The following is a 16412-nucleotide window of genomic DNA, read 5'->3' as shown; positions in this document are numbered from 1 at the left end:
CTTTCAGACGAATCCAGTCGGAGTTATATTAAAAATGGTCTTTGATCTTTCAAGCTGTTTAATGCCACTCAGCGGGTGTTGCTTTGCTTCAGTCCAAAAGAAGTTAAATAAAAAGCACCCATCCATTAAAAAAAAAGTGTCTCACACGGCTCCGGGGAGTGAACAAAGGCCTCCTGTAGTGAATCGATGTGTTTTTGTAAGAAAAATATCCATATTCGAAATGTAATAATTACTTTAATGTAGCTTGCGCCAACAGTTGTACACGGAAGCAGTTCCGGGCGGATGATGTATGAGGTCAGCTTTGCTGAGGCGCAAGCTACATTAAAGTGATTATTACGTTTTGAATATGGATATTTTAGGGTTAGGGTTAGGTTAGGGTTTTCTTACAAAAACGCATCGATTCGCTACAGGAGGCCTTTGTTCAACCCCCAACCTAGGCTCTCACCTATTAGCGTCACTGATGACCAATCACCAATGGCGATTCTATTGCCAAGTTGTGCGTAGAGGGTTGACTAAGGATGTAACTGTTAATTTCTCACAGCTCAATTCGTATTGCAATTTTGGGGTTCCAGTACAATAAAATATATGGTGTGCTCTATATTGTGTCCTAAAAAGGCTTATAATATAAATGTTATAAAATTAACTTTTATCAAAATAAAATAGAAACTGTTCGAAAGCAGCACGACAGGTAAAATCACTTGCTTGTTAAGACAGACGTTTTACAAAATGCACATTAATTTTAAATATGTGCATTAGTTTCGGATAATAATATTTACGTAATATCGCGTCCATTGGGAATGAATGTAATAGAGCCTGAATGTTTAAAGCTTCCGATGACATCAGTGAGGCTGATTACACACAGGTCGAAGCGATCAAAAAACTTCCATAATATATATTTATTTATTCATATAACAACAATAGCAGTCATGAATTTAAAAAAGAATCACACTAAATGCTTATAAACTCCTCCTTTAACTATTTAACTTATTTTTAATTTTTGTTTGTTTATCTTACCAAGAACTGTATATATAGTATTTACATCTGAACCACGATATTATGCTGGTAATATTTTAAAAATATGTTTCTGTTGTGGTTCCTGGGTCAGTTTTACGCGAGCAGGAGAAGAACTGGCCGTGTTATGAGTGTAACAGACGGTTCATGAGCTCAGAGCAGCTTCAGCAGCACTTAAACATGCACGATGACAAGCTGAACCTCATCCAAAGGTTTGAATGCACATCAGTGACTTGATTTCTCCGATGTTCATGATTGTATTCCTGACAGTGAGTCCATTATAGTGTCTGACAAAGATTCTTTTCTTCTAGGCCAAAGGGCCGTGGCCGAGGACGGGGCAGGAAGCGTTTCGGCGCCGCAAGGCGACCAGGACGACGTATGAAATTCATCTGCCCACAGACTCCTGTTGAGAGTGCTGACAAGACACAGGTACAGTCTTTTAAAGTATTAGTTCACCCAAAAATTAAAATTCTTTCATCAATTACTCACTGTCACGTCATTTCAAACCCATAATATTTCCGTCCATCTTCGAAACACAAATTAATTTTTAATGAAACCTGAGGAATTTCTGTCCCTCTACTAAAAGTCCATTCACCTAAAACCCCAAAACTCTGATGCTTCAAAAAGTTCATAAAGACATCATAAAAGTGAGCCATATGAATGGAACAGTTCAAAAAGTTTTCTAAAGGAGGCAAAATTGCATTATAAGATGAACAGGTTTAATTTAGGCTTTTATTCACATTTAAACATTGATTAACACACACATGGAGATCATCAAATATGGTAACGGCAGCTCAAACTTGTTTGCTTGATGCAGATTGGCTTATATTTACCATCTCTTTATGAACGTTTTAAAGTTTTTGTTGGAATTGACTGATTCAATTTTGTGCTAAATTTGTGTCTCTGCACCTGCTATAGGAGCTGTTAGCATCTGTAGATAAACTACCGTTTGAGGAGAGGACAGACGGAGCTCTCAACGGGCTGAAGGTGGTGGAGATGGCAGCCGAATCGATGGAGACTGAGACAGAAGAAGGGCTTGATACCCCAGCAACCTACACCGAGGAGCTGCAAGAGGAGGGGGATTCTGTCACCCCATCTCTAGCCACAGAAGTCCCGGGGTCTGCCAAAGAGGACCTGTCTCAGACAAGTCCCGAAGACCCTCACCTCACACCGCAGGACATGAGGAGGGCGAGGAGGATTAGGGTAAGATACGTCCGTCATGAGTGACCCACAACCTCAGCTCTCTGCATTGTAGTGTGTTAAGTAGGTTAGAGTTGTTTAACAGTAGCGTGTATGTGGGTGTGTCTTTCTCTTTTGTTGCGTGCTGCACGGTAAGGTGGACTTGCAGGTAGGTCTAATGTGGGCCAGAGTGGAGTCAGAGGAAACTTCCTCCTTCAGTCAATACAGTGTTGACAGTCTATGACTCCCTACATCCCCATTACATCTGTCTGTATCAGTTCAGTCCTCAAGCTTCATCAGCCAGCAGAGTTAAAGGACAGCTGCTCCAAAAATGAACATTCATATCATTTAAGAGTAGCCATGTCACCCTGTTTGACCAAAAGGAGATGTTTAGCATGTCATGGGTGATCTTTGCTTTTATAATGAAAGTGAATGGGAAAGGACACTAGGGCTGGGTTGACAGTATTCATTTTGATGAACCGATATCAATTCTTAAATCCCAAGAATCAGTCTATTAGTCAATACTGCTTTCTGTTGATGCATGAACAAAACATCGCTTAATATTATTTTTAGTGTGCCTTCCATGCAATAATCAAAAAAATGTTGGGCTTTGTTACTTTTAATATGAAACGAAGTCTAAGCTTTTAAATTATGTCACTTTTATCATGAAATTCAAACAATAAATACCATTTTGGCACTGAGTGCACATGAACCAGTCATCTCTTCCTCTTAAATTTAAATGCTTATTTTTCAACAAAAAATTAGAGTAGAAGCATAATTATATCATTAAATCGAAAAACAGGCTTATGTGCGATTTTAAATGTTTGGTAAGTTTTTGAGTATTGATTATTATATCTGAAACTTAATAGAAATTGCATTTAATAGTTTGGACTGCTTATTTTAACCATTAATATTGGACTGGTTATTTTAACCTTTGATATTATAGTAATGTACCAACTGACAAGTACATGTACCTGATATATATCCAGATGAATCAATATCAAAATCAGAATCTAATCAAATCAAGATCTTGTGAATTGAAATAAAACTGAATTGTGAAATCTGAATTGTGCTCCAAAAATAACATAAGTTACTGTAAAAATGATTCACACTACTGATACTACAGTTTGGCCAAAATAAAAGCTATATGGTTAGCTAGCTATAAAATAAAAGCATGGAAATTATGACAGCCATGAATATTAATACTAGCATTGTAAGTCATTCTGTTAAACATCTCCTTTTGTGTTCAATGGAGGAAAGTCTTTTGGGTTTGGAACAACATGAGGGAGTAAATGATGACAGAATGTGCTTTTTTTTTTTTGTCTGAACTATAACTTAAAGTTACTACTGAAAGATTAAATCATTTCAGCATGCAAACACAACGACTTGTTTCAGCCATCATCTCTGTGACATACAGACCCACGCAAGTGCATTGTGTCATTGCTCACAAATCACATGAATTCAGTGTAAACTAAGTGATTCCTCATCACCCTGCTTGGATTGATCACCTAGTCGTCTTCTCATTTCAAAAGTGTCCATTCCATGCTTTCTCTCTTCCCTTACTCAGAATGCCGCTCTCCAGCATCTTTTCATCCGTAAGTCCTTTCGACCCTTTAAATGTTCTCAGTGCGGGAAAGCCTTTCGAGATAAGGACAAGCTGGACCAGCACATGCGGTACCACGGGCGGGATGGCTGCCGTCACATGTGCCATCAGTGTGGTAAGGGCTTCCTGACGAACGCTGCGCTTGAGGATCACCGGCAGTTGCACTGTGATCAGCGCATCTACTCCTGCCTCTTCTGTGCCGAGTCCTATGACAGATTGGACCTGCTCAAAGTACATGTGGAGGTTCACCTGGTCAACGGCTGCTTTTCCTGTCCTTCCTGCAAGAAAACCTTCACAGACTTCATACAGGTGTGATGTGCTAACAAACAGAATGACACATAATCACAAAACCGGTTCTTTTTTTTTTCTTTTAAACTCTTCCTTTCCATTCCAAAAATCTGTAATTATTAAAGAAACAGTTCACCCAAAACTGAAAATATGCAGAAAACTGACTCGCTCTCATGCTGTCTAAGATGCAGATGAGTTTGTTTCTTCATTGGAAAAGATTTAGAGAAATGTAGCATTCCATCACTTGCTCACCAATGGATGCTCTGCAGTGAATGGGTGCCGTCAGAATGAGAGTCCAAACAGCTGATAAAACATCACAATAATCCACACCACTCCAGTCCACCAATTAACGTCTTGTGAAGAGGAAAGAGTCCATAATCCATAATAATGCTTCCTCCAGCAAAAAAGTCCATTCCCTGTTTGTAGAGCTGTTTTAGACTCTTTTCGCTTGTAAACAGTGATTGATCTGTGCATATTTCTCTCCTGATTCAGACGAAATGTCAAACATCGTAATGATAAATTTATAACAAACGCGCAGCTTTTCACTTCATAAGACGTTAATTGATGGACTGGAGTCATGTGGATTATTGTGATGTTTTTAGCAGCTGTTTGGACTCTCATTCTGACGGCACCCATTCACTGGATCCATTGGCTGAGCAAGTGATGTAATGCTAAATACATAAAAACTAAATGTGACCGTTTTTAGTGGAAGAAACCTTTGATAACAAGTGAATTTTCAAGGGGAAAAAAGTGATATGACCTTTTTAATATCTGATTACATGGCAGTATTCTTGTGTTTAATGATGTGTGATTAATCAATCATGTGTCTGTGTTGTGCAGGTAAAGAAACACGTGAGGAGTTTCCACTCTGAGAAGATCTTCCAGTGTACGGAGTGTGATAAAGCCTTCTGCAGGCCTGATAAACTACGACTCCACATGCTTCGCCACTCTGACCGCAAGGACTTCCTGTGCTCCGCCTGTGGAAAACAGTTTAAGGTGATTCACATATGCCAAGATGCATAAATGTATTTGCATATACGCAAATAAATGCAGTGCATTGTGATGTTTATAAATTTTTAAGGTTTTGAAGCCAATTACATTTGTTGCATTTAAAGCTTAGACATGAAGCCTACCTTAGAGAGTGTGTGTGTGTGTGTGTGTGTGTGTTTATTAACTTCTCATTCATTTTGTTGTGTGTTGTTTCTCCTTTGTTGGCTAGAGGAAGGATAAATTACGGGAACACATGCAGAGGATGCACAACCTAACAAGTGAATTTTCAAGGGGAAAAAAGTGATATGACCTTTTTAATATCTGATTACATGGCAGTATTCTTGTGTTTAATGATGTGTGATTAATCAATCATGTGTCTGTGTTGTGCAGGTAAAGAAACACGTGAGGAGTTTCCACTCTGAGAAGATCTTCCAGTGTACGGAGTGTGATAAAGCCTTCTGCAGGCCTGATAAACTACGACTCCACATGCTTCGCCACTCTGACCGCAAGGACTTCCTGTGCTCCGCCTGTGGAAAACAGTTTAAGGTGATTCACATATGCCAAGATGCATAAATGTATTTGCATATACGCAAATAAATGCAGTGCATTGTGATGTTTATAAATTTTTAAGGTTTTGAAGCCAATTACATTTGTTGCATTTAAAGCTTAGACATGAAGCCTACCTTAGAGAGTGTGTGTGTGTGTGTGTGTGTGTGTGTTTATTAACTTCTCATTCATTTTGTTGTGTGTTGTTTCTCCTTTGTTGGCTAGAGGAAGGATAAATTACGGGAACACATGCAGAGGATGCACAACCCTGAACGCGAGGCCAAAAAGGACCACATCCACCGCACCAAAGCTCTGAAACAGAAGGAGCCCACCACTGACTTTGAGAGCTTCATGTTTAAATGCCGACTCTGTATGATGGGCTTCAGGAGACGAGGGATGCTGGTATTGAAGTTTCTTTGTCTTCAGTTTATTTATTAAATTTATTGCTGTTTCTTAGCCTTTCCGAAATTAGTGTTTTGGAAATCATAAGCCACTTGTGACCTCTTTGTTTGTTTTCTTACTGTTCTGTCTACAGGTGAATCACCTGTCTAAACGACATCCTGAGATGCGTTTGGAGGAGGTTCCTGAGCTGACGCTGCCCATCATTAAACCCAACCGAGATTATTTCTGTCAGTACTGTGATAAGGTCTGGACTCCTTCAGTTCTACTGGGGTCGTTTATGAGAGCTGTGAGCTCTGCCAATTCTGTCTTACCACCTTCTACGGATCTGCACATTTTAACGCCCCTCTGGTTTTCACATTGGCTGCAGTTACAGCTGACTCATAGAAAGACGATATTAGTGTGTCCTAGAGCCAAGAGACTTGAGCCTCCTCTGAAAATAGAGTTACCATTTGGCTCTTTCTGCATAGTACGTTCATATCAACAGGTTCTCTCTTAAAGTTGATCTTGTAAATGACATTTTTATGAAAAATTCACAGGACAGGGTTCCCATGGTAATGGAAAACAGGGAAATATTAGAATTATTGTTTTGAGAAAAAAAAAGTTAATTTCCAGTCCTGGTCATCGAAACACACACAAACACCGGTCACCGTTTGGGATCAGTAAGATTTTTAATGTTTTTTAAAAAAAGTCTCTTTTGCTCATCAAGGCTGCATGTATTGGATCGAAAATACAGAAAAAAACAGTAATATTGTGAATTATTATTGCGATTTAAAATAATTGTTTTCCATTTTAATATACTATTAAATTTTTTATCAGCCATTACTCCAGTCTTCAGTGTCACATGATCCTTCAGAACTCATTCTAATATGCTGATTTATTATTAAGGTTGGAAACATCTAAATATTTTTTATATACCTGTATATACTTTTTTTAGTATATACTTTTATATACTAAAATAGAATTATTTTATGAATAAAATGTTAAAGAACAGCATTTATTTAAAATAAAAATCTTTTGTAACAAAATACACTACCGTTCAAAAGTTTGGGCTCAGTACTTTTTTTTTTTTTTAACTAATACTTTTATTCAGCAAGGATGTGTTAAATTGATAAAAAAGTGATAGTAAAGACTTATATTGTTAGATAAGATTTCTATTTTAAATAAATTCTTTTTTTTTAAAGTATCACAGCTGAAAAAAAGTATCACAGCTGAAAAAAAAAATATATTTTTTTAAAGAAGTCTTATGATGAGCATAAGAGACTTCTTTAAAAAACATGAAACATTTTACTGATCCCAAACTTTTGAACGGCACACATACACACAAATTACTCTAAAAGTCAGGGAAATTCATCCCTGAAAGTAATTGTATTTATTAATTATTGTATTATGTTATTATTTTATCTTCACCTGTTCAGGTGTATAAAAGTGCCAGTAAGAGGAAGGCCCACATTTTGAAGAACCACCCCGGGGCAGAATTGCCCCCCAGCATCCGGAAGCTGCGTCCGGCCGGGCCGGGAGAACCTGACCCCATGCTGAGCACACACACGCAGCTGACCGGCACCATCGCTACTGCACCGGTGTGCTGCCCGCACTGTGCCAAACAGTACAGCAGCAAGGTACTGTAGAGTCAGTAATGACATGGTATATATGCTCATGTGAATCGATTGATGTGTCCTAACACACGTCTATCTTTATTTTTAGACAAAGATGGTCCAGCACATCCGTAAGAAGCATCCAGAGTATCAGTACAACAGCAGCAGCAGCATCCAGGCACCGCTGGCCGCTACCGTCATCAGCAGCACTCCTGCTGTCATCACAACAGACGGCACTACTGCTGAGGCCGTGGTGGTGAGCAGAATGTGCACGCTCAGACACACTCGAACAAACACTTCAAAGCGACAGCATGAAATCAAAATCTGCCCTATTTACTTTCTATACAAATGTCTCGGGTCTCAATGTTAACATTCAGTTGAATGCTTTAAATTACTGAAAAGGCTGTTGCCATTTAGTGTTGTCTTTAAAGGGGGGGTACAATGCTGTTTCATGCATTCAGAGTTGTTTACACTGTTAAAGAGTTGGATTCTCATGCTAAGCATGGACAAAGTTTCAAAAAAACAATTTGGACGTATGACGGAGTGCCAAAAATCTTACTTCCGCGTTCGTACAAGTTTCGGAAAGTTTTTTCCGATCGTGGATCTTAATGACGTAAACGAGGGTGGAACTCCTTATATGGACATTTCTCCCGGAAGAACGCACCCGCGCACGCATCGAACTTGGCTTTTTCCGGAGAGAATCCTAAAGCTGTATCTTTCTTTTATAAATATGATAGAACTAAAGACTTTTTGGAGATATGAAGGATGCAGTACTACTTTATAGGTACTCAAGATTAACATGAGATTGGGTGAAACTGTGTGTTATGCCCCCTTTAAAGACATATCAGTAAAGTGTTACTGGTTAGACGGTAAATAAAGTGTCACGTCACGTAACAACCCAGTGTTCATCAGTTCCTGTCTTCCTCCTAGACGACCGATCTGTTGACTCAGGCCATGACGGAGCTGTCCCAGACCCTGACCACAGACTACCGCACAGCACAAGGGGATTTCCAGAGGATCCAGTACATCCCAGTGTCTCAGGCAGGAGGAGGCCTGTCACAGCCACAGCACATACAGCTGCAGGTGGTGCAGGTGGCCCCGGTACGCACACACGGATTCACACTCGCTTTTTTGCTCTTTATTACTTTTGGCTTTTTTTTTTTGCTTTATCTTTTTCATTTTGTCTATTCTGTTTGCTTTATTCTTTTGACTTTGTTCTTTTTTTTGGGAATAATTCAAATTGGAATAATTCAGATTTCTTAATGTTTTTGAATTAAGTTGCTTATGCTCATCAAGGCTGCATTCATTTGATCAAAAATACAGTAAAAAAAGTCATTTTGTGAAATAATATTGCAATTTAAAATAGCTGTTTTCTATTATATATATTTTATATATATATTATAAATATATTTTAAAATGTAATTTATTCCTGTGATGACAGCAGAATTTCAGTGTCAAATCCTTCTAATATGCTGATTTGGCGCTCAAGCAACATCTCTTATTATCACTGTTGATAATAATAATAATAAATACTTTTATTCTTTGAAGATGCATTAAATTGATCAAAAGTGACAGAATTTTTTTTAAAGATTATAAATGTCTTTACTGTTTCAAATAAATGCTGTTTTTTAAACATGTTTAATAATAGTGCTTTTCTATCTAATGGTGAGTTTTAGACTGGTTTGATAAGTGAGTGTTCTGTTTGTCTCTGCAGGCGTCCTCTCCTCACGCTCAGCACTCTACAGTAGATGTGAGTCAGTTACACGACCCTCACAGTTACAGTCAGCACTCTATTCAGGTTCAGCATATACAGGTGGCTGAGCCTACAGGGACAGTGCAGGCCAATGCACAGGTGAGCAGCTGACTTTCACTGGATGTGCATGCTGTGTAGGGCTGCACAATATTTTGACATAATATCACAATATGGATTAGTGTAATTACCTGCGAAGGCTTCAGTTTAATTCTAGGATAATTTTGCCAATTTCCAAACAGCTTTATATTGCTGCAATGTCAGTATAAGTAAATGAACAATGAACACTCTTTCTCGGTGTTACCTGCCCTGAATATCCCATGTATTTATCAGCAATTGTTCACTGGATGATGCAAAATATGTCATTTTTGTCATCTGGCAGAATAACTTTAATAACTCCAGGGCTTTTGTTAAAACTACAGATCGAACATCTGCATTTTTGTATTCCCACCCTCTGGCAGTCGGATCGAAAGAGGGCCGTGCCAAAATTGATGTTTTTGGTTTTGTTGACAAAAGAGAACATCACCGCCTTTTTTTTTTTTCTTTAGTCATGTTGCTGTCTATTAAGTAGAAATGCAAAACATTTTTTGAAATCAGTAGTACATTTTATTAAAAGCCCATCTTGCCAGTGGTGAATACCCCCTTTAGGTAAATGTATGCACTGAGAGTTTTTGAAATTTTATGAATTTTCTCCGGCAAGCCGTCAAAATAAAAGCTTGATGGATTAAAGTTTGAAAATGAATCAATTAAGACATTAATATTAGTATTGTAATTTTACAGTTGTACTGTAAAATAAAATTATATTTTTTAAATACTTGATTTATTTTACATTACAATAGTGCTACTACAATATATTTCTTATTTTTATATTTATATTTAATAATAATCAAAATAAAAATCATAATAATTATTATTTTATAGTCGTGTTGAATGAGTGTAAAACAGTGGGAATGTAGCTCATGAAATCTCAAGTAGAAATAGTTGAACAATGTTCACTTTATGGTTACTGAAAGAGGTTTAAGCTGTTGTTTTTTTTTTTATTTTTTAATATTGAAGATGGATTAGTGATGGCCGCTTTTGAAACACTGCTTCATGAAGCTTCGAAACCTTTGCGAATCAATTGTTTCGAAACAGTGGTTCAGAGCATGTATCAAAATGCCAAAGTCACGTGATTTCTGTAAACGAGGCTTCGTTGCGTCATAACTGTTTTGAAATTTCAATAGTTCGCCTTAGGGGGGCGATCTCTGACAAGCTCTCCATAAAACAAACAAAACAAGCCCTTGCAAATTAATAATAATTATTTTAAAGACACATAGGCCTATTATACAGACACTTCATTTTTAATGGTATTTTATTATTTTGATTGCATTTAATATATTATACTTTCAAGAACGCGTTTTCATTGGGTTTGTAAAAGCTGTTTTTATGCATGTTTTGGTCTGAGTTTTTGTTGCATTTACACAGTTTTGACCAGCAGGCGTCACCAGCGTGTGGTGTTTCGAGCGCTTCGAAACAGTGAATCATTTTGCGAAGCAATTGATTCGTAGCTTCGAAATGGTTCGTTTCTCCCATCACTAACCATCACTACTACCCTTCTAACACTTTCTATCATCCAATCAGGTTTCAGCTCAGCCTCTAAGTCCCTCCTCTCAGCAAGCAGCCCAGGAGCTTAGCTCCGCCCAGCTGACCCCTGTGACCCTCGCTCAGGGCCAGCCTCTACAGACGTCCACCAGTCAGACGCAAGGTGCTGCACAGCATGCGTACCTTCCCAGCAACTGGAACTACAGGAGTTATCGTAAGCATCTTCAGCAAAAGCTTCTTTAATAGATATGTATTGTTATATTAACCTGTATTTATACAGAAAACATAATGGCAGCCTTGTGTTTTCCTCCTTTTGCTCCTGTAAGCAGCTGAGATCCAGATGATGGCTCTTCCTCATACTCAGTATGTGATAGCAGAGGCCAGCGCCCCCGTCACTGCTGCCGTCAACAGCAGTCAGGTCAAAACGGTGAGTCTGGAGGAGCTATCTGGCTAACACATAAATTCCAGTGTTTTTGCTTTCATATTGTAATGCAATTGTGTTTTGGTTTCTCGTGCATTGCAGACACACTATGTGATCTCAGAAGGACAGACGGAGCTGGATGGTAAGCAGGTGAATGTCCCGTCCACCGCAGCGCAGGTTCACCCCGACCCACTGGAGCAGCTGGCCGTCAGTCAGCAGACCACCACGCAGTACATCATCACCACCACCACCAACGGGACGGGGGCCAGTGAAGTTCATATCACCAAACCCTGACCCTCATTCTCACATGAACAACCTGATTTGTCATCTTCAGCTGCAGAGTTGCTTTAAATGAACAAACAGATTTCTGATTTATTTTCTTGAAGAGTTCAAAACAATGAACTGAAATAGTCAAGATGTTTTTTTATGAATTAATAAGAACACTGGAGTGGTTAACTGTGTTTCTCTAGACACCCAACCATATATGTTTTCAGGAACAATCATGACTTTAAACCTGTGCCATCCTGCCTCTTTTATTATCTTCATTTTGGCCTAATTAGTTTTTTTTCCCTCTCTTTATTTATGTTTTTTTGTTTGTTTTGTGGATCCTCACTTTTACTGGATTTTGTTTGAATATATTTGGAACTGTAAAAATACTGTCTGGATTAGCAGGCGCATCACACTTTACCCCAAAATCCAAAGAAAGAACTATAATTAACACAGGGAATGTGACGCTTTGTGACTTAATTTTTATAACTATTAAGCATTACAATATTGAAAATGTGCTTGATTGTCATGAACATAATGTCATGATGCAACAATATTAATATTCCTAAAAAACAGACTTCAGTTTCTTAATGCGAAATATAATGTATTTTCTTTTGGTTTTGGGGTGGATTATGACCTTGACGGTTTTTTTGTTTTTTTTTGAGAAACTAGCATCAGTCTCAAAATTGTCTCGTTCTTTTGATGGTTGAAGCAAAACTTCCAAGATCAGATCATTCATGCCCAGATCCGCTCCCTTGCTAAATGAAAGCAAACCCCAGATTAATGCTTTACTTAATAAAAGTTACTATAAAATGTTATAATATGGTCCAAGGAAGGAGTCACCAGCCAGAGCGAGGTTCAGATGAAGGTTGAGCACTTCATACCCCACAAAAATCCTTCTCAAAATGTATCTGAGTCCTCATATTATTCTGTCTATTATCTGTTAAAATGACTGGAGAACATTAAGAACTTGTGTATTTTATGTAACTTGTGTTTATGGACATACTAGTATTTATTTGGGTTTTGCACATCCATCAGTGGAGCACTGCTGCAACTTTATAACCAGAGAAAGGGAAATATATCCAGCATACACTATTTATACTGAGACAAACTTGTACAATGTAAAAAAAAATCTGTACTATGATAAGTATTGTAATTATTGACAGTTTATGTACAGTAATGCGCCTCAGTGTCTCTGGGTTGGTGTCTCCTGTTGTTCCTAGTGATGGGAAATAAACATACTTTTGTAAACTTGATGTCTTTATTGTCTGTCAGTCCTCAAATCCCTTATCTTGGCTTTATTTTGTAGACTGCCCTTTTTTTCTTTAAGAAATGTTTGGGAATAAATACAAAACTAAGATATATTGACAGCATAATTACAAGTATAACGTAATCTTTTGACTCAACATTAAGCCCATTTAAAACCAGTACGCATGACATGCACAGAAAGACATTAAGAAGGGTCATGTTATTTTCCATTGATTTTTTCTTTTTTAATTAAGCAAAACTCCGCCCACAAGAATTACGTCAGAAAACCAAACAGAGTTTGGTCAATTCATTCAGAAAAGTAAGTACAACTTGAAAAACTGATACTTTTTTTTTACTGAGTACATTAATAAAATTAGGATTTACAAATAATTTATAGTAAGTGCATTACATTAAACGTTTTCTATTGTTACACGAGACGAGTTTAAATTAATAACATTTCTGTTAACTGATTTGATTTAGAAGTAAGTATTAAGGGAATATAATGTATAAATAAAACGTATATAAAAATAACTAATTTTAGATAGATTTGTATTAAAAAAAGATGCACTGATGTGACATGGTAACACATTTAATAATATGCAGTAGTTTCATTCTACCATATCAAGAATATTTACAGTGTAAACAGTTTTGTCCTTCTTGAGTGCATTTTTTAAATTTTAAATTGTTGGTTATTTTAAATGACGCACTGCGCGAGCTGTGTAAAGTGTAAAGTGTCTGTATTTGAAAAAAAGAAAAAAGAAAAAGTGTCTGTATTTGAGGAGGGTGTGGTGCTGCTGGCGGCAGCTGGCGCAGTGCAACTTCCCTCACCATAACCGCATTCCTCACATACTCTTCTTACAACCTAACAAGGAAAACAATAAACACGAGTATATGATGAATTAAACCTGCTGCACCGACTGGTACAACTGGAAAATCCAGTATTCAGTGTCCACGGCATGGGCTGAGGAACCCAAACACTTCCCGCAGGACGTCCATGTGGAGCTGCTGGGAGCGGAGCGGGACTCGGGGCAGAGCAGGACAGGATGGAACGGCGGAGGAGAAGCAGATGATCCGCCGAGAGGTGGAGGACAGAGCTGGACGAGAGTGGAGGCGGATGAGGTGGGTGTTTGGAGCGCTGAGAGTGGGTTAACTCTTGTGAAAAAGAAGTGTACTTGTCTTAAATGTGCACTTGTAGTGTTCTTCAAAGTATTGTTTTGAACTGCACATACAGATAATATAATAATACTGAATTCAATGACAGCTTAGGTGTACTTAAAGAGAGCAGTACACATTTAAGAAGAGCATTTTGCAATAATGTTAATTTAACTGCTTATATTGTGCTTTTAAGTACACGTACTTTGATGTGTTGACTAATACTAACGCGCATGTGAAGTACTGCAGTGTGTTTTTGTTCTGAATTGCATTGGAAATACAAATGTGTAATTACGATGTATCTAGATATGACATTAAAGTACATTTTAGTTTATCATAAATTAACAAGCTTCTTTCAAAGCTATACGAACAAACATTCTTTCATTAACATTCATAGTTACTGTTTCAGAGTTATCTGCTTTTTAAATAATGTTCTCAAAATGTTATCCATACATTGTTCGTGGAATGTTAGCTGGACATCCATCTAATGTACTATGTAATGCTTGTTTCAAAACGTAGAACATTCAGAATGTTCTCATAATGTTTGCAAAATGATACACGTTCGTAATAACCAAGTTTAGCCGACTCTGTCAATATTATGATTGAATCTCTGTTTCTCTTATTGTCAGACTGCACTGGAGGAGAAACTGGCCGAAATGGAGTCCGTGTCTGGTTCTGATGGGGTTGGTTCTTCTGGAGGAGTCTCCTCTGCACCCCTCTGTCAGTCTGACTGAAGCCGCGGGTCGACTGCTCCTGGCTGGGCTGCTGTGTGCTGCCATGGGCCTCTGTGCTTTAGCTTTCCAATTCCTGCTCCATTATGAGCAGAAAGTAAAGCAGGTCAGTCTACTATTGAATTTATTTTTCGTAAATCTAGAGGAATTTAAAATGTGCTTTCAAATATGTTTCGGAATAATAGTGTTTTTAGTTTTGCATCCTCTGCCAGCTTATCAGTGTCAACTAATGACGCTATGTCACATAAGTAAATATTAATGTATGGTTATGTGTGGATTTTCTCAGCATCTCCCGTGCAATGGTGAAGTGATAGTGAGGCAAACTGCTGAAAACCAGCAGGCCAGGTGAGCCAGACCAAATCCTGTAAATGTAATATACCAAATACCAAGATTCTCTTGTTCACATAATTGCACATTTAATAACACTCCCGGTGTGCTGAAAATATGACTACTTAGTTTGTTTTAGGTGTCAAATTGAACCCTTTTGGTTTCCATGCAGCTTGTCAAAAATCAACACTACAAAGAGTCTTGCTTTTACATAAAACCTCAATTGCTGCTTGACAGAGACTAAATAATATATAAAATATGAAAAACTCCTGTGTAAAAAAAAAAAGTCCCTCCCTTTGGTCAGCTTAAATTTCAAAAGTATTTGTCTTAAAATTTCTGTCTCTGACCAGCTACAATAAAACTTTTAGTTTTTTTTAACTGACTCTCTGCTGTTTTTCAAAGTGTGCAAATGACATGGAACCAACTAACACCATCTAACTCACCAAAATTTGTATGGCCTTTCCAAAACACTTCTATGTGTTGAAAATTTGCATGCACATTCATGCCCCTAAATGAGAAAAAGTCACAACATTTCAAGAAGAAATAAATTAACCAATGTTTCAAGCAGTTGAAGTAAAAATCGAATGTGGATCAAACACAATAGGAGGGAACTGTTCCAGGTTCAATACGAGTTTGAGTGGTAAAATTAGACCCTTTAAGTTAAGATTAGTAATACATTAACTAACATAAAACTAACAATGATCAGTACATTTGCTACAGTATTCATTAAAAAAAATACAACTGTTCATTATAAATTAATGTTAGTTCAATGGATACAACTTTTGATTTGAATAATGCATTACTAAATGTTAACATAACACACTGGTCTTGTTACAATCTGTGATGGCGAGGAACGATGGAGACAAGGAATAAAAGAAACAGTCTTTAATCCAAGAAACACAGGGTACATCCAACACTGGGAACGCATGAACATAACAAGTAGAACCGACAGAGACAGACTGCACAGACTAGGACTTAAATACAGGGGATGATTGGGGAAACACAGGTGTATGGGATGACTAATCAAACTAATTAACAAAACGAGGACAGGAACATGACCAAATAAGGGAACAGAAACAGGGGCAAAACATGACACAGACAGTCCATGATCCTGAGACATATTGGCTGTTTATTAGTAATTATAAAGCAAATAGTAATGCCTTATTCTGCATGACCATATTTTAGATCCCTTAATCCACCCCATACCTAAACTTAGCTACCGTTCTAACTATTATTATTAAGAAACCACAACTAGATCCTAGTGAACTGGCAAATTACAGACCCATTTCAAATCTTCCCCTTATGTCTAAAATTTTAGAAAAAA

At 37.7% G+C, this 16412-nt stretch overlaps 2 protein-coding genes across 3 annotated transcripts in view; both read left to right on the top strand.

Annotated features, from left to right (window-relative positions):
• LOC107714534 (PR domain zinc finger protein 10-like) overlaps positions 1 to 12762 on the top strand; it is a 25355-nt gene extending 12593 nt beyond the window's left edge. The window contains exons 10-23 of one of the 2 annotated variants that reach the window (XM_016520393.1): positions 1106 to 1223; positions 1323 to 1440; positions 1930 to 2214; positions 3758 to 4102; positions 4922 to 5077; positions 5843 to 6019; positions 6153 to 6263; positions 7435 to 7635; positions 7721 to 7867; positions 8542 to 8712; positions 9326 to 9463; positions 10982 to 11156; positions 11269 to 11369; positions 11466 to 12762. In XM_016520393.1, coding sequence (XP_016375879.1) covers positions 1106 to 1223; positions 1323 to 1440; positions 1930 to 2214; positions 3758 to 4102; positions 4922 to 5077; positions 5843 to 6019; positions 6153 to 6263; positions 7435 to 7635; positions 7721 to 7867; positions 8542 to 8712; positions 9326 to 9463; positions 10982 to 11156; positions 11269 to 11369; positions 11466 to 11657 — 2435 coding nt within the window. In that variant the 3' untranslated portion in view covers positions 11658 to 12762. The remainder of the gene's footprint in view (positions 1 to 1105; positions 1224 to 1322; positions 1441 to 1929; positions 2215 to 3757; positions 4103 to 4921; positions 5078 to 5842; positions 6020 to 6152; positions 6264 to 7434; positions 7636 to 7720; positions 7868 to 8541; positions 8713 to 9325; positions 9464 to 10981; positions 11157 to 11268; positions 11370 to 11465) is intronic. The other variant, XM_016520394.1, reaches the window with a different exon arrangement.
• A 1110-nt stretch (positions 12763 to 13872) lies between these two features.
• Positions 13873 to 16412, top strand: part of LOC107714526 (uncharacterized) — a 7916-nt gene continuing 5376 nt past the window's right edge. Inside the window, exons 1-3 of the mRNA XM_016520377.1 lie at positions 13873 to 13997; positions 14660 to 14867; positions 15048 to 15106. Of these exons, the coding sequence (XP_016375863.1) occupies positions 13873 to 13997; positions 14660 to 14867; positions 15048 to 15106 (392 nt within the window). The remainder of the gene's footprint in view (positions 13998 to 14659; positions 14868 to 15047; positions 15107 to 16412) is intronic.

The sequence above is a fragment of the Sinocyclocheilus rhinocerous genome, unplaced genomic scaffold (genome assembly GCF_001515625.1).
Source record: "Sinocyclocheilus rhinocerous isolate Xijiao unplaced genomic scaffold, SAMN03320098_v1.1 scaffold809, whole genome shotgun sequence".
NCBI lineage: Eukaryota > Metazoa > Chordata > Actinopteri > Cypriniformes > Cyprinidae > Sinocyclocheilus > Sinocyclocheilus rhinocerous.
Note: the sequence above shows the minus strand (reverse complement) of the source record. Positions and strands in the feature narration are given on the sequence as shown.